We start from the raw sequence: 24,743 nt of genomic DNA on the forward strand, positions 1-24,743 counted from the left end.
AGAAAGGCTGCTGGCCGTCCGCGAAAGGGTGAGGAGGTCCAAAGAGGCAGGAGGACCAAAAATAGAAGCAGCACATGCTCAGGTTTGCGCTTGGCGTGACGATATGTCTTCAACGTCACTAACAACATCTCATGGTCCAACAGCCAGAACTCCTCCCAGTGGACAATATTCTCAAGAGGGGCCCGAAATGGACGAAATCAATCAGTCATCACTATTCCGAGCATACAAGTACCACATCATCTTCACAATCTACGCCACCGCGACAAGTCTCGCTTTCTGGCGAATCCGCCGCCAACCGTTCAACACAGCGATGAAAGCCGAGCAATACGAAACCGTCTTCAAGGGAACGACTCTCGCGGCCGCCATGGCTGCTATCGCAGCCGGGAAATCAGAATCGTCAACGAAACCCTGAAGTGTTGAAAGAAATCCAAAGAATCGCCACCGACGCCACGAATCGTGCTCGAATCCCATCCGCCGGAAAAAACAGCAAGGGTATCAAACAAATCCCACCTGCCACACCTCGACCTTCTCATCCTCCTGATGACTATCCCTAGGCCTGGTATCTTCCATTTTCCCCTCCAACATACTCCTCACACCCGCCCACTCCGCCCCCCTCGGCTCCCAAACCAACTCCCTCTGAAACATCTCCGGCAACTGCAACCCCTCCCGTCGACAAATCCGATAATACTCCGTCAACAAAAACGGCTGCGCAACCGTCGGCATGGGATCCAGCCATCGCCAGACTACATCCCGTGCGAGTACTAACCTCCGCATGTGCGATGCCCAGACGGACAGGGTGGCGTTTTTGTGTTCCCACATGAGCATGCCGGCGGCGACTTGGAAGTGGGATTCGCGGCCTAGGGCCCGGGTTTTGGGTGGCAGGATGGGGCGGATGAGTTCTTCTTTGGGGAGGTGGTGGGTTATGGCGTGGGCGAGGTGCGGCGTGTTGGACCAGAGATGCAGGCCGGAGGTGGAGCGGGGGTTGCATTCGATGGCGACGAGGCGGGTGGAGGTTTCGATGAAGTCGAAGGCGATCTAAAGCATCATCGTCAGTCATCGCCAATGTATAGGCACAAGGGAGGGAGGACGCATACCTGTCCACTAAAACTCGGCACCCTCTTCACGAAATCCTCGATGTACCTATACACCCCCTCATGATACCGCTGCACGAAAAACACACTGCTACTCCCATCGATCGTGTCCAGCACAGGATACAGCCCCGTAGCTTCCACCCTCCCCTGCTGCACAACGCTATAGCTGCAATACCGGTTCCCAATCAACCACTCCTGCGCAACGTGCTGGCGGTCCTCGCTAATATCGATATCATCCGGAATCGGCTCGCCAGGTCGAAGATGGTACACGCCGGACGAAGCGCGACCGAAGCAGGGCTTCAAAGCCATGCCGTGGGGATATTTGTCGACGGGGAGGTTCATTACGTCGTGCATATCCTTACACAAATACGACTCGGGGACATCGAGGCCGACCTCTCTCATCAACCTCGAGAACTCGAATTTGTGATGCAGACGCACGAGGAGGTCGAAGGGCGGCGCGAAGAGTCGGGAGAGGATTTGTGGTTCTTTGCTGCCGGCTAAGTGGAAGATCTCCTCGTGGATGGGTATCACCATGTCGATGTCCCATCTTGAAATCGCATCTTTCACGGCTTCGATGTATCCCGCGGGGTCATCGTGCGGTGCTGGGACTTGTTGCGATTGTGAGACGGATATGGAGAACTTGCACACGTGGTACTCCATCGGGTCGACGCAGAAGACGACATGGCCGGCAGTGTAGAGTTGGCGAGCTAGGTCCAGGGAGACGGGAAATCGTCCATTCGTGATCAAGATACGAAGACTCGGTCTCTCGTGCGTGTGTTTGTTGCCATTTCGGCGTCGTTTGGTTCCTGGCAGGCCGCAGGCCATCTCCACGACCAGGTCCGGCTGAGAGAGGCTGAGGTACGAAAGAACGAGACCGTGAGATTAGGCAGACAGTATTAAATGAAGCATGATAGGTGAAAAAGACGAGAGCAGGGTAAGAACGGTAGGTAGTAATACTCACCACGTACACCTACATTACGTCCATCGCCTTCGCCGGACATTACAAGACCAACACTTCATCATTGCGAAGACTCACGAGCAGGAGCAGCTGACGCGACCCCAAACCAGGTTTCGGTCATGGCGAAGGCTGTCGACTGCGAAGAAGGCGTGTGATCCCAAAGTGACATAAGAACGGTCAAGACCAACAGCGAACCGGATTCTTACGGTAGAGGGCGTGCCCTGCAAAGAGGACGTGGAAAGTCGGACGGCCCGCTCCGGGGGATCGACTTTGCCGTGCAGGTGTGGTCGTTCACTTTTGCCTTGGGATCCTCGGAAACCCGATTGTTCCATGATCCGTTTTGAATCTGCTCAGATGTACATTGTACTGGATTTCGACAACTCGATATCCGTCGAGGTATAAGAGGCCTAGCAGACGTTGTGCTCGACCATGAGATGTTGGGCTCGCCTTGAGAATAGATCGGCCATGGAATCGCGAACGCGACGATGATGTGGTCAGCGAGAGGGCATTACCCGCGACTGGCTGCTACTCTCTGGTTCGTCCACCTGTTTGTCCGCATGAAAGGACACTGTCCAGGAATATGCCAAAGCCAAGGCATCGAGTGAGTCTGGGATGATTAGTCGACTCTGGATCTGGTGTCATGAGTCCATTCGTATCCGCATTAGCCACTCAACCTAGGGATACCGACCGTCTCGTTCGTGTAGTAACGGATGAAAGCGGCTGTTGTCCAGCATTCGTCCGTACATTGATACCCCCTTGTCTTGCTCTTTGCACAAACTGTTCACGCACCGCAGTCACCAGCACTATGCCCATACGCGCGAACGAATCTCTATTGATCATCTCTTGCTGGCCTGAACCTGGCACATATCGTGATTCGAGTTCAACGATATCGCAGTCCTCGGAATCCGTGGCAGAATTCGGGCTCTCGAGGATAAGCCGTCCGCTGTCGTCGTTTTGACGGTGAGCCCGGAAGATGCGTAGGTACTCTGATCCGAAGAGCATGTTCGTCGTGAGGCTCGTGGCGCTAGATGTTGACTTGTGGGACCGAGACCGCGTCGCGAGTCTCGAGTTGCGAATTGAAGCAGGGGCTCACTATCGAGTCGCGGTAAATTCTCTCGCTCTCCCTCTCGTCAGAGTCTACGAAAGCTGTCGAAAGCCACTCCAGTTCACTCGTTCGATATGCATGAACTGTGAGGCTTGAGAAACGAGGGCATGCCTCTCGTAAGTATTCCATGTCTCGCGACGCGTCTAACCCCTTCTTTTCAAATGGACTGTTCACAGCACGTTAACGAGCGTAGTAGCCGGTGGTCCCCGGTACTCGCAAAGAGACAGATCTTCCGCTGATGCATGTCAACGATGACGGACAAGATGCAAGAAGTTGTCCTCGGTGGTATTGAAGGAGGATGGGGCATTTCGAGGCCAAGGTCTACCGGCGTTAGTGCCGCGGAGGATGCCGCTGGCACCCTGCATGAACGATTAATCTTGAAGTCCTCTTCTTCTGCCTTTCATCGATAATAACAAGCCGACAATGAACACATTTTGGGAGCGAACAAAGCAACACCAGCCCAAAGACGCACATTGTCCCAGATCTCGCCAGAAGAAAGAGAGCATGATTGATATGGAGTTGGTTAATCGCTCGTTCTCGGCAACGGTGGAGGAAGATTGACTTTACTTACCTCTCCGCAATAGAGTTCATTGCAGACAGCCGAAATGTGGAATAGATCGGCGGAGATTCGACTCCCCTGCCACACTCCACCTCCCTCTGTGCCTCTCCACGTTCCCCAATCTTTGTCTCTTCATCCTTAATCGATGCCTTGCTGATATACCAGATATTCCGAATACTAGGGCCAGCGCGTCCGTAACGGCCATCATGGATCAGGTGATGGAGAAGATGCAGCTCCCAGCGCTGCCTTCTCTACCCAAACGAACCTACCGAGTTGGAGCTTTCGCGGTCCTCCTACTTGCCACAATCACCATATTTAGCTGGCATACGGGATGGATAGAGCAACAAACCATTCGCGTGACCAGATATCGCGGTCCTCCAGTCGTAGTTTACGACAACGCACACAAATTACATGACGCTGATGAGTTTTGGCCTCATTTCACCAACGTCACGCGACTCCCACCCATGAGCATAGAGCAGGCCAAATCGACGTGCAACTGGGCCAAGGACGACGACGATGTCAACTTCACTTTCGGCGAAAAGTCGGGCTGGTTTCTTGATCTGAGCTGGGTCACCAAGACCAAAAAGGATCGAGAGATTGATCCTATTAGAGCCAAGTGGCAAAAGAAGGTCATGAACGGCTTGGTGCCTTACGAGAAGGTGGCGGACAGATTTCATGGACGCGGTATCGTGGTAGTCAGTGGCGATGGGAGAAGTTTAAAACGACTGAAGGTCATCTTCAAGCAGCTTGCCAAGCTCGGTTGCACACTGCCCGTCGAGATGCACTACTTTGGCCACGAGATGTCCAACAGCGTGCAGGACGAAGTTGCAGCTCTATGGCCCGTCATCTTCTTTAACGATCTGGCCTCGACCCACAACATCAAAGAGTCCGCATATAACACAAACGTCGGTATCCACTACCAGCTCAAGACTGCAGCTATGGTCAACTCTCGATTCGAAGAGCCCCTTCTGCTCGACTCCGACAACGTCCCCCTGGTGAATCCCGAGACCCTGTACGAGAGCGACGTATATAAAGAGTACGGCTCCATCTTCTGGCCCGATATTGCTCGAACCCGCCCTAACAACCCTATCTGGCCCATCACCAACACCCAATGTCGCATGAATGAGTATGAGCAAGAAAGTGGACAAGTTCTAGTCAACAAGAGGAAGTTCTTCTACCACCTTCAGCTGGCCGCCTGGTTCATCGATGCTCCCGACAACACCGGCCAGTTCAAGAACTACATGCTGGGCGACAAAGACTGCTTCCGCTTCGCGTGGCACGCGCTCAAGACGAAGTACGGTTTCCCCTCGAAATGGCTCTCCAGCGTAGGCACACTTGTTGGCGATACGTACTGCGGCCACACCTTTGCCCAATACCACCCCGATGGCTACGTAGCCTTCATGCACGGCGGCCTCCTCAAAACCCTGCGCAAACCTGTTGTCAGATGGCATCTCGAGCAAAGTGGAGGCATCTACCAGGCATACAAACGAAGTCCTTATGAAGAAGATCACACCAAGAGCACGCACGTGGAAATTGGATGGGATAACTTTGACTACATGCCGAACAAGCCCGAGAACCTTGTTCCCGCATCATGTGTGCATTTCAGGGACGTCGAGCCACGACCGCTGGAGGAGATCGCTCCAGGTTTCCAAGACACCTTCAGAGAAATCGGAGGATATTGGATGTTGGACGACGACAGTGTATGCGAGTTCCTGGGCGGGCTTTGCGTGGATACTGGGGGTTAAGAGATTCGGGAGAAGGATTTATTGTTGTGATTTATGGCGAGGCGTTGGATATTGGGTGGTTTTGAAAAAGAGCTGGCTTGGGGTTTGTGATACATATGGTCTGAGGAGCCCAGAAGGAGGGAATGATGACCTTTGCAGCGAGCGCGAGATCCACGGCGTCGGTCATACAGGACGAAGAACACGCACGAGTCACGAGGCGATTGTACAGATGAGAGGGCGATGTATAGACGACAGGAAAGCTTTGACGGACATACTGGACATAGTAAAGATGTATGCTGCTAATCGTATTGCCCTTTGGGATACTACACAGTCTCCACTGGCGCCGTTGTGCTCAATCAGGCTCAGTATACGACGATTGCGAGAAAAGGGCGAATTGATCACAGAACAGATGTAGGAATGCCATCGAACCGCCACCAAACGAAAGAAGCCTGGGGGCATTTGCGGTCGTTGGATACAAGTTTCGAGCAGGGTGTGGGAGGTGGATGGGTCGCAGGGTGAGTGAAACACTGCTGTGCCTTTGCTTTTGATGTTGATGTTGATGTTGTCCCTTTCGATACAGTATGTCCGCCTCTTTCTCATCGATGAAGCCTTGATTCAAGTGCCGCCTCGTCCAACCCTCAACGACCCCGAGACCGATGAAACCCCTTCCCTCGAGTAAAAATGTGTTATGGTCTCGGACTGCTTCGCTGCAGGCTGGGTAGCTCTGGACGGTTTCCACGCTGGAGCCACTGTTGCGCAGGTTCAATAGATCTTATGGCAGCCTGCTTCACCATCCTCCGTGAGGCTGTCAAGGTACACTCGGTCGATCATGTCGCCCATTGTCCCCACCTGACGAAGTCGATGAGCGCCGCCCCCATCAGCTTCTCCACCACGACCTCGTCGACCCGAATCTTCCCCAAAGAAGTCAACGGTGTAAGATGAAGTGACGACGCCGTAGGGTACGAACCGCAGGCTGGCAATCTACTCGTTCACAAAATTCTCCGCATCAACTCGCTCGGAGGGTGCAGCTGGGGTCCTAGGCGTCAACCATCCCTCATGAACTCAACTCCCTTTGTCCCTCGTGCGGACACGCTTCACGGACCAGGCAGCCTTCGACTTGTCGAGTTTCTTCGGTTCTGCGTTGACGTGGTATTAAGCTGGCTCTGTCGCTTGTGAGCTTGATGGTCGAGGGGAGGGCGAGGTCGTAGAGTCCCCTAGAGGGCGAGGCCGGGAGATTTCGTGGAGGAGGACGTTGCGGTTGAGAAGGCGGAGGAGTCGTTAAGGAGGTTTGAGAGGAGGCAGAGGGGGATCGTACAGGGGGTTTGAGAGGAGGCAGATGAACAAGGTCATTGTTAAGTCTTAGGCGGGTGGTGTTTGCTAGTAGGCGAGGATCAAAGACTTGTAAAAGGGGAAGAAGCGCAAGATTCACCTGCCGAGAATGACTCGCGCGATGCATGTGAAGGGTGGAAGCGGGAGAAGCCGTGCGCCTTAATTTACTTTGACGCCTTCGACGTCTGCCAACATCGACCTACACCAACTTGTCACCTCGTCGCGCTTTGCTACACACCTCCTCTCGTTGTCGCACAACCTCGTCGAAGGCTTCTATGCCAGTCGCCAACACTCCGAGGAGCCGCCCTCCCAACATGGCCGCTCCTTCCCCTTCGGACGGCATACACTTCCGCCTCGACCTCCTCCTGACGTCCAACCTCGCCGCGCGTATGCCACCGCAAGCAGCAAAGCGCCAACATCGTCCAACTCGCAACGTCAAGGCTCGCCCACGGCCCCGAGTCCTGCTGCCAAATCACCAGCTCGTAAGTAACGATCGACTGAGTCGCGGCTACCACCCACAAACTAACCAACACAAGGTCATCCAACCACCACCATCTCGCGACGACGACTTCGAAACCGCCGCATCGACCGACTCGAGCTCGAACAGCTTGTCCGAGGAGATCAAGGAGATGCAAGATCATGCACGCATCGCCGCCTACGACCAGTATCGCCAGAAGTCCGACCACGAGAGCCTCCGCCATCTTGCTGCAGTCACCAGAGCCGAGCACGAGTACGCTGTTCGCTTGGATCGTCTCTCTCTAGCTGTGCTTGAGTATGCAACGGCACCGAAGCCTAAGCTCAACTTCGACGACATTCTGAGCGACATCGACGACGATGAGCACTACACGCCGCAGACCATGACCACGAGCGAGCTCGAGGCGTTTGATGCCCTCAATCCGACTTCGAGTCACCGCATCACCTCGTCGCAAGCAGCACACTCTGACGGCGCCACTGGATCATACGTCCTGGTCGATAGCCAGCCGACCCTCAGCAGCGATGGCATCTTGGGCTCTGTTCCACGCTACGCACCTGCGGCTCAGATGTCGTTCGTCATGCCCACTCTCTCGTACGGCAACGACGGCAACTCGAGCCCCATCGCGTCCAGTGGACATCCCCTGGCGCGCATCGAGGAGGAGTCCACGGGCTCATTCTCCGATCCGAGTCAGCCACCAGAGATGTCTATTAAGTTCAGTCCCACCAACGACGAGAACTTGCAGCAAGATTCGCTCCATTCTCGCCTGCAGAACCTCGAGGACCAGGATTCAAAGGATGCTGTCACCCAGTCTTGGCTGGAGGAGCAGATCGCTGAGGCGATGGGGAACGATATCTTGGTCCGAGATGACGGCTCTCGCAAGACCGACGAGGCGATGGCGAACGAGATGTTGCTTCGAGATTCCGGCTCTCGCAAGATCGAAGAGTTGATGGATTCGGTGGGGGACAAATGGAGCCAATTTCAGAAAGAGCTCATGCAGATCGAGTCGCGTGTGCTCGATCTTGAGTTCATCAACAAGGAAGACGAGGACCTTCCAGAGGAGAATGGACACGAGAATTCGGATGAGGGTGATGACGAGGACTATGTGTTGGTCTGCAAGGAGGAGGCTAACGAGGACTGGTTCGAGGTGGCGACGGAGTCGATGGTGAAGAGCATGGATTAAGGCTAAGATCTCGAGTAGCAAGAAGCTTAATTCTTGTGGCACACAAAGAAAGACTCTACAAAGAAAGACTCTTGTAAGACCCGACTTGGGCTAGGGGTCACAAAGGCAAGGAAGCATCAAGGAGATGGACTTACATCAGGAGCAGTTGATTCAGATGGAATGACAACTCGATGCACTCTTGTCTACGCCACTTGGCGTTCCACTTTGTATCATCATCTGGGTAAGAGAGCAAAGACTAACAACAGCAACAGCCATCGTCATTATCCCCCTTTGCCCCAGAACACACTCCAGAGTAACCGCAGTCGCAGCAGTCACCGCAACAATCCCCATCTCCACAGCAGCAACATCCATCATCATCCTGTTCAACACTCTGATCCTCCCAAGTCTTATGAGGTCTCTATTCATTCGACCCCTGACCCTCCTCGACCCTTCCCTCAGACCATCGATCCTCCTGCCCCTGGTTCTGATCGTCGCCATACCAATTCTCGCCCGTCCACCCCGGCTCATACTCGTTATTCTGTTCCTCATACGTCACGTTTGTGATACTGTTGTTATTCTCAGAGTACTGATATCCCGCCCACATGCCCGCCGCAGCAGCTCCTACTCCCAAAGCTGCGGCGCCTGCAACGTGGTCGGTGTGAGAGCCTCCAGTGTGATGCTGCTGATGAGTTGTGGAACCATGGTGGCTCTGCGGAGCAGATTGATGGTGGGGGTGCGAAGCGTGCTGGTGGGAAGCGTGCTGATGGTGGTTTGATCCATGAGGGGGGTGTTGAGGATGTCCTCTTGTAGGATGATGACCCCTGGACATCTGTTGCATGTGGAACGCCTGTTGGTTTCCTCTTGCTCCCGAGTGAGAGTGGCCTCCTCTTGTGTGTGGAGCGTACACTGGTCCTGGGTGGCTGATGTAGCCTTGATGGTGAGCAGATTGGTGAGGCATCTCGAAGATCGTTAGGAACCTCGGATACCCACGATGGACAACTCAAAGTCGAGCAGCCACGAGGGTTACATACTCCCGCATCGACATCCACAACGATGCACATTAGAAGTCTACCCTGTTCGTCGTTCGTGAATACGCCACGCTGAACAATCTGTGTAACCACACCCATCTCGCTAAGGAAGTTGGTCCAGGATTCTCGTGCATCAGGCTGTCCGCATATAGCAGTCAACCTATCATCGGCCCCTAATTGGAATACAACACCTCGCTAAGAAATGCTTACACTGTGTTGACAAAAGCTTGCTGCAGAAGCATGACACATGCATGAACAACTGTTCCTGTCTGAGATACCTATCTCACCTACAACCGACGTCCAACCCCAAACATGCCTTTCTCCCATCTACACCTTCATAACGTGCTTCACTCCAAATCCCTCCACCACGTCCCTCAATCTAACCCAATCCCTCTTGAACCCCTCGCTCTCCGCAAACTCCTTCACATGCTGCTCGACGCTCTCCCATCCCGAGAACATGAAGAACTCCGGCTTTCCATCGACCCACGCCCTGCCGACAGGCTTGTCAGTGAAGTCCTCGAGGACGTGCACGACTTCGTCGAATGTCCGTTGGAAGGCCTGTCTGTCGGGAGGGGCGATGTGGCAGTGCCCGATTGCTATGACTGGGGAGGAGGAGGGGAGGGCCGCGGCGTGGATGTGGGTCGAGGAGGGGGAGAAGATGATGGTCTCGGCGACGAAGTCGAATTCCTTGGTAAGAGTAGAGATGAGTTCGGAGCCTGCCTGCAGCTCAAGCGTATTCGACGCTTTGTCGGTTTTATCGCCTGCTACCGCAAACTGGAAGTAGCTGACGAATCATTGTAAGTATCCCTACTCAGGGTATGGTCAACAGTTTTGGGCGATTCATACTAGAAGTTCGTTGGATCCTCGATCTCTTGATACCACAGACCGTGAGAACGGGCATCTTTGTCGAATGAGGCTATGCGGGCCTTGAGAGCTTCAACGGTGGAAGGCTCTAGGGGCCCTTGCGAGCGAGGAGAAAGACGTATCAAAGCCATTGTCAATGTGTACAGGCCGTCGAAAGGCTCGCGTTGGACGATAGGCTGGGCAGAAAGAACCGCAGATTCGAGATATGTAGACACGGGGAAAGCGTCTTGTCCATAGTTGCCACGCCCTTATATAGCCGTCACAAGGCACTTACTGTCAGTTCCTCGGCTCCGAATTCAATTAGAGATTCGGTGTCGAAGATCTGTGTTACCATTTTATGTATGTTGCACGCCTGAATTCGGAGGGTCCGCGGATACTTCTGCAAAATGAACATTATGTTGAGTCGAGAGCCATTGTGCATCACAGAACTGTACTCTTGTTTTCTTTCAATGGCGGGGTGCAGGATCGTATCACCATATCCTTCGCATTTCTCTCTAGACATCCTCAACTTCCTCCACGCTCAACCTCCTCTTCTCATCCATAACACTCCCTACGGACTCGTCATCTCCAACCCTCGCAGGCTTCGTCAACGAAGCCCTCACAACTGCCCTCATGCTCCCCTGGTCTCGAAACAACACATCCATCTCCTCAAGCGTTCTGCCCTGCGTCTCTGGGTAGAACCAGTAAACTGACAGCGGGACACAGATGCCGATACAGGTGAAAACGATGTAGTATTGATAGCCAATGCTCTCAATCGCGACAGGGGTTATCATTGTGACGACGAAGTTCCTAGATGTGTCAGTCAAGGTCTCGAAAAGGTCGTGCTGGACGGCATGCGAAGTAGATGCACGTACCAAAGCCAATGGTTTGCGGTGGATATGGAAGCCATCTTAACTCGGAGATGCGTAGGAGCGACTTCTGTGCAGTAGAGGAAGTTGGCGCCTAGGAAACCTATAGAATTCAATGTCAGCGATCGTACATCTCACCTCTTGCCTTGTCTGTCCCACTCACCAATCGGGATGAAGAAGTTGAACAAGTACACGAAGAATACCGAAGCAATCTGCGCCGATTGATTTGTCTTGGGGAAACTTGTCGCAGTAGCCAAAGCCATCATGCAGAGTGCCATGCCGCCGCCACTGAACATGAAAAGTTTCCTCCGACCGAATCGCTCGACCGTGAAGAAAGCCACAAACGACGAGACGAACTTCCATGTCAAGGTGCCCCCAGATAGGATTCGAGATGTCTGGCTATCGAGCTGGAGACCTTGCTGAAAGATGACGGTGCTGTATACTGAGATGAGATTCCCACCAGTCATCTGCTGGAAGAACTGAAGCACTATGCAGAGCATGAAGCGATAGAAGAGCTTGTCCTCGCGGCTGGTGAAGATGTCTCGAAGACGGGAGGCGTGTTTGCTATTCAGCTCGAGCGAGTGCTCGATAGCGTGCATCTCAGAGACAACTTGTGGGTCGTCTTCGACGGCGTTCCGTGAGATGGCTAAATTGCGTCGAGCTTCTTGTGTCCGGCCCTTGGCAGCGAGCCAGCGAGGTGATTCTGGGAACAGCCAGATGGAGCCCATAAGCAGGATCGACACGATGGACGGCAGCGCCAGAGGTAGACGCCATGAAAGTGGTCCATGCTTGATCTGGTAGAATCCTAGGTTGATCCACGCCTGCAAGACATAGCCTATGCAGATGAAGAGGCCGTCGAGGACGACATGCTGTCCTCTCTTTGACGAAGAGGATGTCTCCGACTGCCAGACAGGCACGACGGCACTGAGAGCCCCGACTCCACAGCCCAAAATCGTCCGACCGACGACGAGTTGTGCCAGCTGGAACGAGCTGCACTCCAGGACCTCGCCCAGCAGAGTCAACGTAGCTCCCAAGAAGATAGTCCTCCGTCTTCCAAGCTTGTCGCCGATCCACGAGCAACTAAGAGCGCCGACCAAGGCTCCTAGGACGAATGAAGCTACAACGACACCTTGGATCGTGCTGTTATGTTTCTTCTGTGCGCCTTTGGTCATAAGCGTATCGATCTCGGGGAAGGTTTGTGCCCAGTCGTGAACTGAGAGCAGGCCGCCGACATTGCTTTGGTTGTAGCCGAAGAGAATAAAAGCGGGCGCAACGACTAGAACGAGTTGAAGAAGACCGACATGCTTTCCGCGTAACATGTTGGCCTGGATGAATTGGGGTTGACCAACGGGTCCAGACGATTGAAGACTTGGTGGGACAGAATTTTACTTTCGCTTGCTAAGTCTGTCAGAATCGTCGCTGTGATCATCGCTTTTATGTAGCAAGGCTGTCTCCAGACATTGAAGTACGTCTGACTCGGAATAGCCCCTATCCCGAACGCAGCCCGCTCGAGCGATCGCAGGCAAACATGGCAAATCCTTAGCATGGCGAGATGGCACGAGTCGTGCCGCTCTACGACCCACCCGTACCGAGTGCTCGCACCAATGCAAGTTCCCCGTGGAGGTGGAGTAGGAACCTTTGGGGGAAAACATGGAGGCCATGTGGGAGTTCGGGATAAGCTATCCCGGCCGGGATAGGGAGGCGAGGCTGCGCGGCGTCTTCGGCCGCGCCATGTGGGTGGAGAATATATTCAGGACGAGAAGGATTAACATTTTTGATTTCCCGTCGCCATTTGTTCCCGTCGTCTTTAATTTCTCAAAACTTCTTCGACAAGTCGACTTGTTGACACAACTTTTCCGCCAAGATGAATTCCACCGCCATCGACTCCAACATTTTTCGCAATCTCTTCGGTACAGAGGATGCTCGTAAGATCTTCTCAGACACCTCTTTCGTGTCGCAGATGATCGCCGTAGAAGGAGCGCTGGCGAGGGCAGAGGCGAAAGCTGGAGTGATTCCTAAGGAGGCAGCAGTGGCCATCACCGAAGGCTGCAAGACCGATAGGATCAAGTGAGCAGTGCGAAGAGCCGTGCAACATGGCAGGTGACTGACAAGACACCAGTTTCGACAAACTAGCTAGCGACACGGACATAGTCGGTTATCCGGTCTTCCCCCTCGTAGAGCAGATGAACACCATGATCTCGCAAGAGCATGCCAAGTACATCCATTGGGGTGCCACCACGCAGGATATCATGGACTGCGCTTCGATGTGCCAGATGAAAGAAGCATTAGAGCTCGTGCGTAGGCAGCTGCTGGAGGTGATCCAGGTCCTGGAGAAACTTGTTGAAACCCACAGGAATACGTAAGACACCGGCTCTTTCCCCCAAGTTGAAGTCGACTTGCTGAACATACTACAGACCGATGGCGGGACGAACGCATCTGCAACACGCACTCCCAGTAACATTCGGATACAAGGCCGCAGTGTATCTCTCAGGCTTCCAACGCCACTTCGAAAGACTGCAGGAGATCGAGCAGCGTTGCTTGTTGGTGCAGTTCGGAGGTGCTGCGGGAACACTGGCTTCTCTCGGATCCGACACGACTGGGTTGGAGGTACGAAGACTTCTTGCAGAAGAGCTTGGTCTGAAAGACCCATCCATCACATGGCATGTTGCCCGCGACCACATCGCTGAGATTGTCAATTTCCTTGGTCTCATCGGTGGCTCGCTGGGCAAGATTGCCTTGGATGTGATCATCATGTCTTCGAACGAGCTGAGCGAGGTATCGGAACCCTTTGTGCCTCATAGAGGAGCCTCGTCAACGATGCCGCAAAAGAGAAATCCAATCTCAAGTGAAGTGATCCTAGCGGCCTCGAAACTGCTAAGAGCCAATGCTGGACTTGCCATGGACGCCATGGTATCAGACTTCGAGCGAGCCTCAGGGCCGTGGCACTTGGAGTGGGTCTGTATTCCAGAGAGCTTCATCTATTGCTGCGGCGCGCTGCATCAGACAGCTTTTGCTCTGGGAGGTCTCGTTGTGAACGTTGACGCCATGAAGGAGAATCTGGCTTCCAGCCGTGGATTGATCGTCGCTGAGGCTGTAATGATGGGACTGGCTCCTTCTCTTGGTCGTCAGCCAGCACACGACATTGTATACCGAGCTTGCCACGACTCCATCGATACTTCACGGCCCCTAATTGATTCGCTCCTCTCAGATAAAGCTGTCATTGAGAACATACCCAAGGCTGAACTTGAGAAGCTCTGCGATCCATTGAATTACATGGGCTGCTGCAGGCAGATGGCAGATCGGGTGTTGCAATGGGGAACGACAGCCTCGCTACAAGAGCATGAAAGAGACCGTTCAGATAAGGTGCTTGTAAATGGTGCTGCAACTGATAAATCTTCGAACGGTCAGACCAATGGGCTCCATTAGTGTACGGTGCCGATATCTCTAGGCATCGAGTTAGCACTGATGCAGTCTCAGTACACTCCACGTTTCTCATCCACATCACAATGGTACTTACATTCAATCTGTCCTTCTTACGAAGCCTCTTCCACTGGGAACAAAGTGTGAGCGTACGTCTCGGACCACTCTATGAAGTCAGAATCGTTCAGATCCCACAGAGTACTAGGCCAGTCCGGAAGGAAGTGATCTGCCAGCAATTCATCGCCAAAGGCTGCCGATCCAGGCTCTGTAGATGATGCGGCGTCTCCGAAACGCTGACTGTAGAGGTCATACGTTCTTCTTGACATCGAAATGAAGGTATGCGCAGCACCTTCAAGTTCGCCACGAACCTCGAGAGATGGGCACTCCGAAGTAAGATTGGCAATGAGGCGAAGGCCCACCTCTACAACGTCCTGAAGGGTAGTAGAGCCGGAATTGGAGAAGCCGTCCTCACGTAATAACCCAGAGCTCGGCATCTGCAAGCTACCACTATGCCAAGCGTAGAAGAAGCAAATCAGTAAGCTCTGGAAGACAATTTTGGTACCCTCTGGTGGTAGATAGAACGTTCGTCGCTGATCTGTGAGATCTTGTAATAGCTGCAAGGTTGCAATAGCTGCCTCTGTACTAGCCGACAGGCTTTTGTTGAATTGAGAATCATGCTCGTCGAATGTAAGTCCAGGCTGATGTATGAGGATGATGCTGAACAGGTTCAGAAGTCGGAGGTAGCCGATGAAGAAGACATTGTCTCGCCGGAGACTTGGCGAAGCGTCCATGAGAATGGTGAAGCTGTTTGTCCAAGATCGTAGCTGGTCGCTCAACTCGCGAATCTTCCGTTCTCCGTTCCGTCGGTCAGTGGTGGTAAACAAGACCTCGGTGGTCCGTTGCATGATAGTCACTAGTTGGCACATGACGATGAACAAGGCCGAACCGCTACTTTCGCCTGGAAGGGGGACGGGTAAGTCCAAGAGGGTAGAGTCGTCCAGGTCACAGTCGATAGGAAATCCAACATCAACATCCACGCTTCGAATGAGCTTTGGAAGGCCGTGTGATATGCTAGATGTTCTAGCAGTCTCAGGTCAGTCACTGGAATTCTAAGAGGATTTGTGGGACTCACATCTCAAGCATGGACACACACCACCACAGCCGGGTTCGCAATTCCTTCTCCCCAGCACAGAAGTTAAAGCGTCTCGACTTTCGATGAAGGCCCAATGCTTGTGCAAGGCGAATGAGGCGTCCAACGGCCTGCACCATATCAGCGTGCTGGCCTGAGAGCTGTACAAATATGGCTTTGAGGAGCAAAGATTGCATGGTCTGCAGGTTTGTCTGCGCGGCAGCATGGTTTTCCAGCTGGACTGCTGCGGTATAGTATGGAGCACAGTCACCATTCTCGGTGTTATCGGAGCTCCATGATTCCACAGCCAGTATCAGGAGGACTTGGTACAAGCCAGACAACTTGTCATGCTGTTGCCGCGAGACTGCGTCGAGAACCTCTGCCAACATCTCCTTCACTTGACGACGGCAGAAGATAGGAAACATCTGATTCCATTTCATTAGATATCTCTCCAGTCTCTCCATATAGTGTTCTTTGGGTCGACTTAATAGGGCCGCATAGTCGATCTGTGTGCCTAAACCGCTAGCTAAATTGTTCTTCGGAGATCCAGGATGTGGAAGAAGATTCGTGCGGAAAAAGACCTCTCCAAAAGCCTCGCTCGAGCCGAAGACTTGTTGGTACTTGAGCTCAGCAGAGCGAATGAAGTGCACGCCGGTCGTAGAGCCTGCGAAAACATCTTCTCCCGGGCCTGTAGAGACTAGTCGTCCGACGTGCTTGATGACCGGATCATTGTGTCTCGAAATGTCCACACGATCTCGGGTTGGAGCGCCAGTAGCTTCCCTGTTCATCGCCTCAGTCAAGGGCGGGCACGCACTTGACTGTTGTCGACTTGTTTCCAAGGCCTTGCGGAGCCTTTCGTTCTCCTTCCGAAGGCACTCGATCTCGGTCACCTCAGCTCTCGCAAATCTGTAAAAGTAGCCGAGTCCTCGTCAGATCTTTTACTTTAGCACATGAACGAAGTCTGGTGGATCCCACCTCCTCGGTTTGGTCCTCCTAGACAGCTGAGCCGAGACCATGCATTCCACATTGGCAGCAGAGCATCTAGCACACTAACGCACTTCGTCAATTGACAAGTCCGAGGACATTGAATAGTTGACTTACAGAAGGCCGATTGCCATCACATCCAACTTTCTTCCTATAACTCTGTCAACCCCCGGTCGAGCAGTTTCGACAGCGAGATGGCGAACTGTCTGCATCGGTCACTGTCGAGGACATTCAGCCAGCGCTTCGTGCATGGGTTGAAGCAGCCAGGTCATACCACACTTGAGGACGAGGCTGTGAGTCGTCAGCCATGCATGAGGATCGTAAAAGGTTCTCGGTTGACCAAGGAGACAGTCGAGGCTCAGGCATGAGGTGAAGTTAGCCACCTTCTCCTCGGCAAATCTTGTGCCGAGTTCGGGTCAAATCGGGTCGCGTTCTGAGAGTGCTTTCCGCCAGGTCTTTAGAGATGTCTTACTCTGCTCTGACCCACGAGGCTGCCTTGAGAACAATGCTGCAAGACAGGTGGCCGTAGTGAAGCACAACATAGCCTCCTTGTGCAACGTGCGTGCCGTTGCCCTCCTTGATGCGCGCTATCTCCCATCAGACTCTCCGCAAAAGAAGAGCAACATCTGTCCTGCTTGCGCAGCACAACTCCACGAACGCGGACTTGTTTTGTGGCCTATGGCTTATTGGTATGGCTCATGCAATGATCTCACTGCCAACGCCCTGCGAAGTAGTGACAGTTGAATCATTGCTTGCAACACGAGTAAGGAAACCGCTTGCAAAGGGGCGAAACGCTCGTAACTTCCAGGTACCGGTTCCCTCACGTCAACCAACGATTTCCCTCTCATGAACAATCATATACATTCCCTTCTGAACCCATGAGCCTGATCCCAAACCGGACAAAGTCAGCAAGTGTCTCCATACGCGACCGGTCCTGATACTTATGAACATACCATGCCCCTTGCTCCGCTCAATCGGCTGTAAAGGATTCACAATCTCCCAGTCGAAATGTCGCATAAGCTATAGAACACTATCGTTAGCGAACCAATACCACATCAAGGGACTAGATGTGCGTACCTCAAAAAACACTTTCCTCAGCTCAATCCAAGCGATATTCCTCCCTAGGCATCCAAAACGTCCGGTTCCGAAGACCTATTCAGAACCGTTAGATAGCCCTCACAAACAAGTCTGAATTCCCAAGACTCACCAGCTCCGTCACCCACTCAAGCCTCTTCCTCGTCTCCCCATCCGCCTCAAGCCATCGTTCCGGACGGAACACATTCGCGTCCTCCCCAAAGATATCCTTCCGATGCGTGACAGCATGAAGACAAGTCGCAACTTCAACACCAGGGGGGAAGAAAACACCATGGACAGTCTCTCCCTCTGGAGGAGCGACTTTCGCCTTGAGTCCGAAAAGCGGCGGGGTCTTGCGGAGGCCCTCCCAAATGACAGCGTTCAGGTAGGGGAGTTGGCGCGCGGCAGCATCGGTGATGACGCCGTCTTCGAATGTGTCAGTGGCGTCGACCTCAGCCTGGAGACGGCGGTAGACGAGGGGGTTGGAGGCGATGTACAGCATGGTCATTCGTAGGACTGTGCTCGTGGAGTCTGTGCCTGCGATGACTTGGATCAGACTCTCGCTTTTACACTCCTCCAACCCCAGGCCATGCTCTTTGAAACTCCCCAACATATCGTTGCGTCCTTCCTTGCCGCTTTCGAAGCGACGAGCGATGGCCTCTGCTGCGAAACGTCGGACGCGGCCTTGGCCTACTTCGTCGGTTTCTTTGGGCGATAAGAGTTTTGAGACGAGGGGGTTGTGGAAGAGTCTTCGGACGAAGGTGACGTCTGTTATGAGTTGGAGGATGGGCATGAAGGTCTCATTGCCCGCGACGAAAGACCATTTATCCGTATTGGAGGCCATGAAACCGAAGGCCTCGCCGAAGGCGATGGATGAAAGGACGTCGAGGGTGAAGAATTGCGAGAGGCGGGTCATATCCAGCGTCTTGCGAGGTCGGGCGTATTGTTCTCTGAGAAGAGTGATGAAGTTGGTCGTTTCCGTGTCGATGCACGGCTCGAGGCTGTCGACGCCTTTGCCGGAGTACTATATATCCCCAGTCAGCAACTTAAATCTGCTTCTGTAGCACAAGAGGACAGCGTGCCCCATTCCCCAACTTCCCCCTCAAATCCTTATGCTTCGCCTCGTCCCTTTCAGCCAAAACATGCGGCGTCTTCCCGCCCATCTCGAAGCCGCTGTACCACCCACTCCGAGTCCATCGACTCTTCGGCAGACTCATATGTCTAAGCAAGTCAGGATCGTTGGTAACAACAACGTTAGGCCCGATCCTCGCGATGTTTGGAGTGGTTCCCAGTTTCGATGCATTTCTATTGAGTAGAGCTTCCTCTGCGTAGTGGAGATTCGCCGTGATGCATTGTTTGAAGAGCCAGAGATCGGATACGCTGGCCAAGAAGGGGCCGTGGAAGGACCGTGGGAGGCGAAAGTAATTGCGGGCGAAGGAGACGAAGAGGTACGAGATTAGGAGGAGGGGGATGAGAACGAGGAAAAGCATGTTGGCAGAGCGCTGATAGTAGAGAGGGTCTCTGGCAAGTCTTCACAGAAGGCGTCTGCAGTGCATATATTCCAAGCAGTGACTTGGGCAGGTCGCGAGGCCAACTAACCATGTGATAGGGCTCGTCTAGGGGTGGGTTCAGCCCCCAACAGGCTGCTGCCAGATGTTGCTGATGCCCCCGACCCTAGATTTGAAGCGACAAAGCAATCGCCTCTGATAGGTAGGTGTAGTGTCGACGATGTTGTGATACCCAGTATATAATAAGTCCGCTCATCTCGTAAGCTCTGCGGCAGGGATGAGCGATCGGCTGCGAACAGGATGTGTTACGCCCGGGCAGGCCTGGGCACGTTGATTAACGAGCTTGTACTGCGCCGCGACCAGTGAGTGCTGTGGAACGTGTTGGCAAAGACTTGTGCTGTAGCCGAGCCTGCCCTCGCAGCTAGAGCCAAAGGATTGGAGCTAGCCATGTGTGGCAGTCAAGGAAGTTGTAAGTGAAGTTCAGCCCCAGCTTCAATGGTTGGTCAAAGATGAGGAGGCGATTGTCTCCTGCAGCTTCGTGCCCTCGCACTGCAGTATGTAAACCAGAACTATACATTGTCGGGCTCATTGTCCAATAACTTGGCGTAATCCTCGGCAGATGCAAATGTCGGGAGCGACTTGAGCTTCTTCTTCTCTTTGCGTTTCTTCTTGTTGCGTGCGGCGTTGCTCTCCTCCACCTCCTCTTCCTCCTCGTCGTCGGACTCCTCAACAGCCACTTCATCTTCATCACCCAGCATTGCATCCTCGTCGCTCTCGAGCTCCGGAAGCTCATCCATCTCGTCAGCGTCGTTGTCGTCCAGTCCGTCGAGGTCACCAAACGCATCCTCTCCATCGTCATCGCCTTCACCGCCACCAAGATCGATTCCAGCTTCTGATTCGTCGTCATCGCTGCGATCGTATGCGCTCTCCAAGTCACCCATGCTGAGATCATCATCTGATTCTGGGCCCTCGACTTCTGGTCTCGAGGCGGCGATGGCTTGCCAGATCTCCTGCTCAGCCTCCTCTTCGCTGTCTTCGTCTTCCCCGCGTGCCTTCTTCTCTTTCTTATCTGCAGCCTTCTTCTTCTGGTTGCCAGCGGCGTTGAAGTAGTTGTGGAAGAATACCTCATCAGCTGCCACATTTTCGACCTTCCTCGCCCAAAATTGCTCCGTGTTAAGAGGTGCGCTTCGAGCACCACCTGCACGGGGCTTAACGAGCAGATCCGCAGCGCTGCTACCTGCAAGAGGCTGCATGATGGAGCTTCCGTGCGTCTTGACCGGTTTGGTGCTTGGGTTGCGGTAGACGAAGCGGTCCAGGAAGTGCATAAGGGTATGTTGTGTCGGATCTGGCTTGGGCGGCATCTCTTTCGTGCCGTAGACAGCTTCTGCGAACAAACCCACCGAGGGATGGAAGTGCTGCAGGAGGGGCAGTATCTCCCAAAGGCATGTACGCTCAGCATGGGCGTACTCGGGCTCTCGTTTCCTGGGGTCGTATGATGATCTGCGTTTGTCAGGTTGTTGGACATTCGTCGTCGACTCGCCGTCCTCAGGCACATCCACAAAGTGCTCTTCCTCATCTTCCTCATTGACTTCGGCTTCTTTCAGCATGTTCCGAATGCTTGGGAAGGAGCTCTCCAACTCGCTGATCAAGTAGAGTACTCCGCACGCGAATGGTGGTTCGTGCATTGTGATGATTTGAAGTAGTCGCTTGACGAAAGCTTGCACACGTTTCGCGTTAAGATCCGCCTTCAAGCTCTTGTACAACAAGTTCAGGTACATGACTTGCTTGCTGGATGTGAACAGACGCGGATCCAGCAGTGACTCGTACAATGTCCGGTAGAATCTCTCTGCGCCAAAGTGCTTCCGCGACGATATTTGCTGTAGGAGCATGAGGGCCTGGATGATAGTGTTGAAGTTGGCAGAATGTGCCACCCTGAAGATGGTGTCGAGCTGTTTCTCAAACGTTGGATCGTCCGTGTCAGCATATGGAAACGCACGATTGACGCCGGCCAGCACTTGAGCAATCATCTTGTCGTGTAACTGCACCACAGCTTCCTCGTCACGCTCTTCAGCTTTCCTCTTCTTTGCCGCCATTTTCCCTGCTTTGCCTCCACCCCCTTGAGTTCGCTGCGCTGGCATCGGTTTGGCCGGGCGGTCAACAGACTCGATCTTCTCGTTGGGCCTCAGAAGCTGAACGAAGAGGCTGAAATAAATGTCCAGTAATCGGTTGGCAAGCACTTGGTCCTTCTGCGACAGGATAGTCTGATTCAATGTGATGATCGCATAGTATTTGGCGTGGTTGCTTTGTCCAGGTCTGAACAGGCAGTCTGATTCCACACTGTTCGTAATTATGATCTTCATCGCAGGATGAGATTCTTCAAGTTGTAGAAGCAGGTATGATGCTCGGGATGCAATCTTTCGATCGGTGTCGCCTAATTTGTTGACCAGTAGCCGCAAGAGATTCTCCTCCTGTTCAGGCTTGTCCTTGAGCAGCTCCCACACGTATGTTATCGCTCTGCTTCTCGAGTATTCAATTTCGTCGTTGCACCAAGCCTCTAGAGTCTGCAGAAGCTCGAAGTACTTCTTCTTTAGCCAATCCTCGAATGCCCAGACAACCATGTGAATCTTTGCCAGTCCGCCAGGAAGAGCGTCGCCGGATGTCCAATTCCCAGCTTTTCCTTGCAGAGCGCCCAGAAGGATGGTCTGCTTGCCAAACGCACGCAGTTTCCGATCTGGTAGTACCACACCTTGGCCCAACAAGTCTTTCAGCGCAGCCACAGCCATGAGCGCTTGATTCCTGCTCTTTTTCTTCGCCAACCCTAAGAGATTCTCGAATGCTTTCATGGTATGCAGCGGCGACTCTTGTACAAGCAAGGTCAGGGCGGAAACTTTATCTTCGAGCGTTCCAGAGGACATAATCGTCGACAAGAATTTGTGCTGTGCAGAGCCGGAGAGATGAGAGTCATTGTAGGATTTATTCTCCTCGTCGAGAAGGGCCGTCGCATATCGATACAGCTCGTCGATCGATCGCTGCGGTGGGAGAGTCTTCACGTCTTTCGTCTCAACTGAGGGTAATTGGGCGGCGTGCCAGTCGGGTCGCGCTTCGAATATGAGGGCTGGCTTTTCGAACTTCTTGCCAGTGTCCTGCTTGGCCTTCTTCTGCGGTCTGCTGTCGTGGTCGACAGATTTCCGTTTGGCGCCCATGGTTGTTGCTGGACGCTCTTTGGCGCATGCAGTCGTTATTCTGGCGTGGAGCAGTGCAACTTCTCTAAATTTCAGACCGAGAACCAATTAAAGTTGCGGCTCGTCCCACCTGCCATTTCAGCCGTCACCACAATTGACCTGGGATGCGAACGAAGTGCTCACTTTGGCTTCCATGTCATTTCTTTTCTTCATCAATGCCATCAAGCAGCAGCTTGACCACATTATGGCGGTGTGGTAGGACTCATACTCTCGCTCTGCGGTCTCAATCACGCTCGCTACACGTACGAGGATATCAGAGCTACACCAAAGGAGTCTGCTGATATTTTCTCCAGTCTGATGGCCGAAATCGTCTAAGCACATTTTGGACTCCTACTCAAACCCGAAAGGCAAACGCAGAAGATACCAGCGATCATGGCCACGACTTGCTCCTGCGGGCTGGCTTCCTCCGCCAAGCTCACAGTGGGATTTTCCATCTATTGCCCCTGGGACTTCGCGTACAGGACAAGATCGAGCGTCTGATCGACAAGCACATGCAAAGCGTCGGCGCATCGAAGGTCTCCTTATCTTCCCTGTCATCACAGGAGCTATGGCAGAGGTCTGGACGTCTCGATGGCCGCAACGCTGAACTGTTCCACATTGAAGACAGAAAGGAGGCTGGGTATCTACTGGCACCAACTCATGAAGAAGAGATTACGATGATCGTCAAGAACGCTGTCCATTCGTACAAAGATCTCCCACTGCGGCTCTATCAAGTCTCTCGAAAGTATCGGGATGAGGCGCGACCAAGACAAGGCCTACTGCGTGGAAGGGAATTTGTCATGAAAGACCTTTACACATTTGATGTGAACGAGGCGCAAGCGCTGGAGACGTATGAGAGCGTCCGCGCTGCTTATAGAGCTTTCTTGGACGAGCTGAACCTGCCCTATCTGGTTGCCACTGCAGACTCTGGCAACATGGGTGGCAATCATAGCCACGAATATCACTTTCCATCACCAAAGGGCGAAGACACGGTAATCAGCTGTGCCAGCTGTAGAATGACTATCAACGAGGAGTTGTTCCGAGGCCAATACAATCCAGATCATGTGGATTCTCGGATCGACCAGAATGCCCAAATTCCTTTCCAGGTCTGGCATGGATATAAGCCAGTAGAAAAGGCTCCCCAACGGCTTCGCGAAGTAGCCAAGAGCGATGATCAGGAGCCTACCGAGACAAGCGAGACCGAAGCAAATGTCACAGCGGCCCCCACGATTGTGGAGGTCTTCCTTCCCAAAGGGCCCTTCGAGCCGAACATTCACGCCATCAAGGATCTGGTGCCGGGAATAGATACCAGCCAGTCTTCGGATATTGCGGACTTGAAGCAACTCCTCAACAAGGAGGCGGCACAAGGGATGTCAAATGGTCACCTACAACCCGAAAGAGTCACTCTTCTAGATCCGAGGTTGTCCGTGCAATCCGTCGAATCCAGTGCAGAGTACTGGGCAAAGCATCCCTTGTTTACTGGGCTACCGGGAAAAATCGAGAAAGCGCCCTTCCTTCTAACCCAGGCACGACAAGATGACCCTTGCCCAAAGTGTGGTGCTGAAGGAAGCCTTCACTTCGAGAAAGCAGTCGAGATTGGGCACACCTTCCATCTCGGAAGACGTTACAGCAAACCTTTGCAAGCGACGGTCATGGACGAGAAGAGCAAGCAGGTCGAAATCGAGATGGGTTGCCATGGCATTGGCGTGTCCAGACTTATTGCTGCTGCGGCCTCGCTGATAGCAGATGACAAGGGTCTGAACTGGCCGAAGGTTATTGCGCCATTTGGAGTCGTGCTGGTCGGCGCGGGCAGCACGCCCAAGGAAGATGTTGTGTCGGTGTATGACAGTCTGGGCGCGTTGCACGAAAGTGGCCTGGACGTGGTCATCGATGATCGACAAAGACCATTTGGCTGGAAACTGAACGACGCTGACCTCATCGGGTTTCCGTTCATCCTTGTCATGGGCAAGGCATGGAACGAGCGCCGCGCAGTTGAGTTGCAATGTCGCAGACTCGGATTGAAAGAAGAGATTCCCGTGGAACTTGTCCCTAGCCAAATCAAGGACTACAGCGAGAAGCTGTAGATGTATACTATTGGGCAGAGAAAGTACTCCTCGAACGCGTAGAGGAGGAATTTATTAAGCCGAGAACAATGGCAAGGGTTCCGGGTTTAAACGATTGCGGTGGTGGTAGAGTTTGACAACAGTAAGCAGCGGATCTAATGAGTCGAGCCCTACTACTGTATGATACGGGCGAGGGTTTATTCG

At 53.3% G+C, this 24,743-nt stretch overlaps 9 protein-coding genes across 9 annotated transcripts; 4 read left to right on the forward strand and 5 right to left on the reverse strand.

Annotated features, from left to right (window-relative positions):
• Nucleotides 1-495: 495 nt before the first annotated feature.
• On the reverse strand, nucleotides 496-2,170 carry M409DRAFT_63457 (uncharacterized protein; the record flags this gene model as incomplete). The annotated part of the gene is made up of 3 exons (XM_033815610.1): nucleotides 496-1,035; nucleotides 1,095-1,848; nucleotides 2,124-2,170. The coding sequence occupies 3 exons, from the start codon at nucleotides 2,168-2,170 to the stop codon at nucleotides 496-498; spliced, it is 1,341 nt and encodes a 446-aa protein (XP_033672806.1).
• A 1,749-nt stretch (nucleotides 2,171-3,919) lies between these two features.
• M409DRAFT_50530 (glycosyltransferase family 71 protein) lies at nucleotides 3,920-5,458 on the forward strand (the record flags this gene model as incomplete). Its single annotated transcript, XM_033811561.1, has 1 exon — nucleotides 3,920-5,458. The coding sequence occupies one exon, from the start codon at nucleotides 3,920-3,922 to the stop codon at nucleotides 5,456-5,458; it is 1,539 nt and encodes a 512-aa protein (XP_033672807.1).
• Nucleotides 5,459-7,080: 1,622 nt separating this feature from the next.
• Nucleotides 7,081-8,421, forward strand: M409DRAFT_50531 (uncharacterized protein; the record flags this gene model as incomplete). Its single annotated transcript, XM_033811562.1, has 2 exons — nucleotides 7,081-7,248; nucleotides 7,303-8,421. 2 exons carry the CDS (start codon nucleotides 7,081-7,083, stop codon nucleotides 8,419-8,421), a joined length of 1,287 nt encoding a protein of 428 aa, XP_033672808.1.
• Nucleotides 8,422-8,818: 397 nt separating this feature from the next.
• On the reverse strand, nucleotides 8,819-9,102 carry M409DRAFT_18150 (uncharacterized protein; the record flags this gene model as incomplete). The annotated part of the gene is made up of 2 exons (XM_033804373.1): nucleotides 8,819-8,966; nucleotides 9,026-9,102. 2 exons carry the CDS (start codon nucleotides 9,100-9,102, stop codon nucleotides 8,819-8,821), a joined length of 225 nt encoding a protein of 74 aa, XP_033672809.1.
• Nucleotides 9,103-10,268: 1,166 nt separating this feature from the next.
• Nucleotides 10,269-12,459, reverse strand: M409DRAFT_63459 (uncharacterized protein; the record flags this gene model as incomplete). Its single annotated transcript, XM_033815611.1, has 4 exons — nucleotides 10,269-10,329; nucleotides 10,884-11,081; nucleotides 11,147-11,243; nucleotides 11,304-12,459. 4 exons carry the CDS (start codon nucleotides 12,457-12,459, stop codon nucleotides 10,269-10,271), a joined length of 1,512 nt encoding a protein of 503 aa, XP_033672810.1.
• A 545-nt stretch (nucleotides 12,460-13,004) lies between these two features.
• On the forward strand, nucleotides 13,005-14,566 carry M409DRAFT_18153 (uncharacterized protein; the record flags this gene model as incomplete). The annotated part of the gene is made up of 3 exons (XM_033804374.1): nucleotides 13,005-13,207; nucleotides 13,260-13,499; nucleotides 13,555-14,566. The coding sequence occupies 3 exons, from the start codon at nucleotides 13,005-13,007 to the stop codon at nucleotides 14,564-14,566; spliced, it is 1,455 nt and encodes a 484-aa protein (XP_033672811.1).
• Nucleotides 14,567-16,580: 2,014 nt separating this feature from the next.
• On the reverse strand, nucleotides 16,581-19,237 carry M409DRAFT_63461 (uncharacterized protein; the record flags this gene model as incomplete). The annotated part of the gene is made up of 5 exons (XM_033815612.1): nucleotides 16,581-16,630; nucleotides 17,627-17,693; nucleotides 17,751-17,825; nucleotides 17,881-18,771; nucleotides 18,830-19,237. The coding sequence occupies 5 exons, from the start codon at nucleotides 19,235-19,237 to the stop codon at nucleotides 16,581-16,583; spliced, it is 1,491 nt and encodes a 496-aa protein (XP_033672812.1).
• A 587-nt stretch (nucleotides 19,238-19,824) lies between these two features.
• Nucleotides 19,825-22,458, reverse strand: M409DRAFT_63462 (uncharacterized protein; the record flags this gene model as incomplete). The annotated part of the gene is made up of 1 exon (XM_033815613.1): nucleotides 19,825-22,458. The coding sequence occupies one exon, from the start codon at nucleotides 22,456-22,458 to the stop codon at nucleotides 19,825-19,827; it is 2,634 nt and encodes an 877-aa protein (XP_033672813.1).
• Nucleotides 22,459-22,681: 223 nt separating this feature from the next.
• Nucleotides 22,682-24,560, forward strand: M409DRAFT_18156 (uncharacterized protein; the record flags this gene model as incomplete). The annotated part of the gene is made up of 2 exons (XM_033804375.1): nucleotides 22,682-22,687; nucleotides 22,791-24,560. 2 exons carry the CDS (start codon nucleotides 22,682-22,684, stop codon nucleotides 24,558-24,560), a joined length of 1,776 nt encoding a protein of 591 aa, XP_033672814.1.
• Between the last annotated feature and the right edge of the window lie 183 nt (nucleotides 24,561-24,743).

Source organism: Zasmidium cellare (genome assembly GCF_010093935.1).
Source record: "Zasmidium cellare ATCC 36951 unplaced genomic scaffold M409scaffold_4, whole genome shotgun sequence".
Classification (NCBI taxonomy): domain Eukaryota; kingdom Fungi; phylum Ascomycota; class Dothideomycetes; order Mycosphaerellales; family Mycosphaerellaceae; genus Zasmidium; species Zasmidium cellare.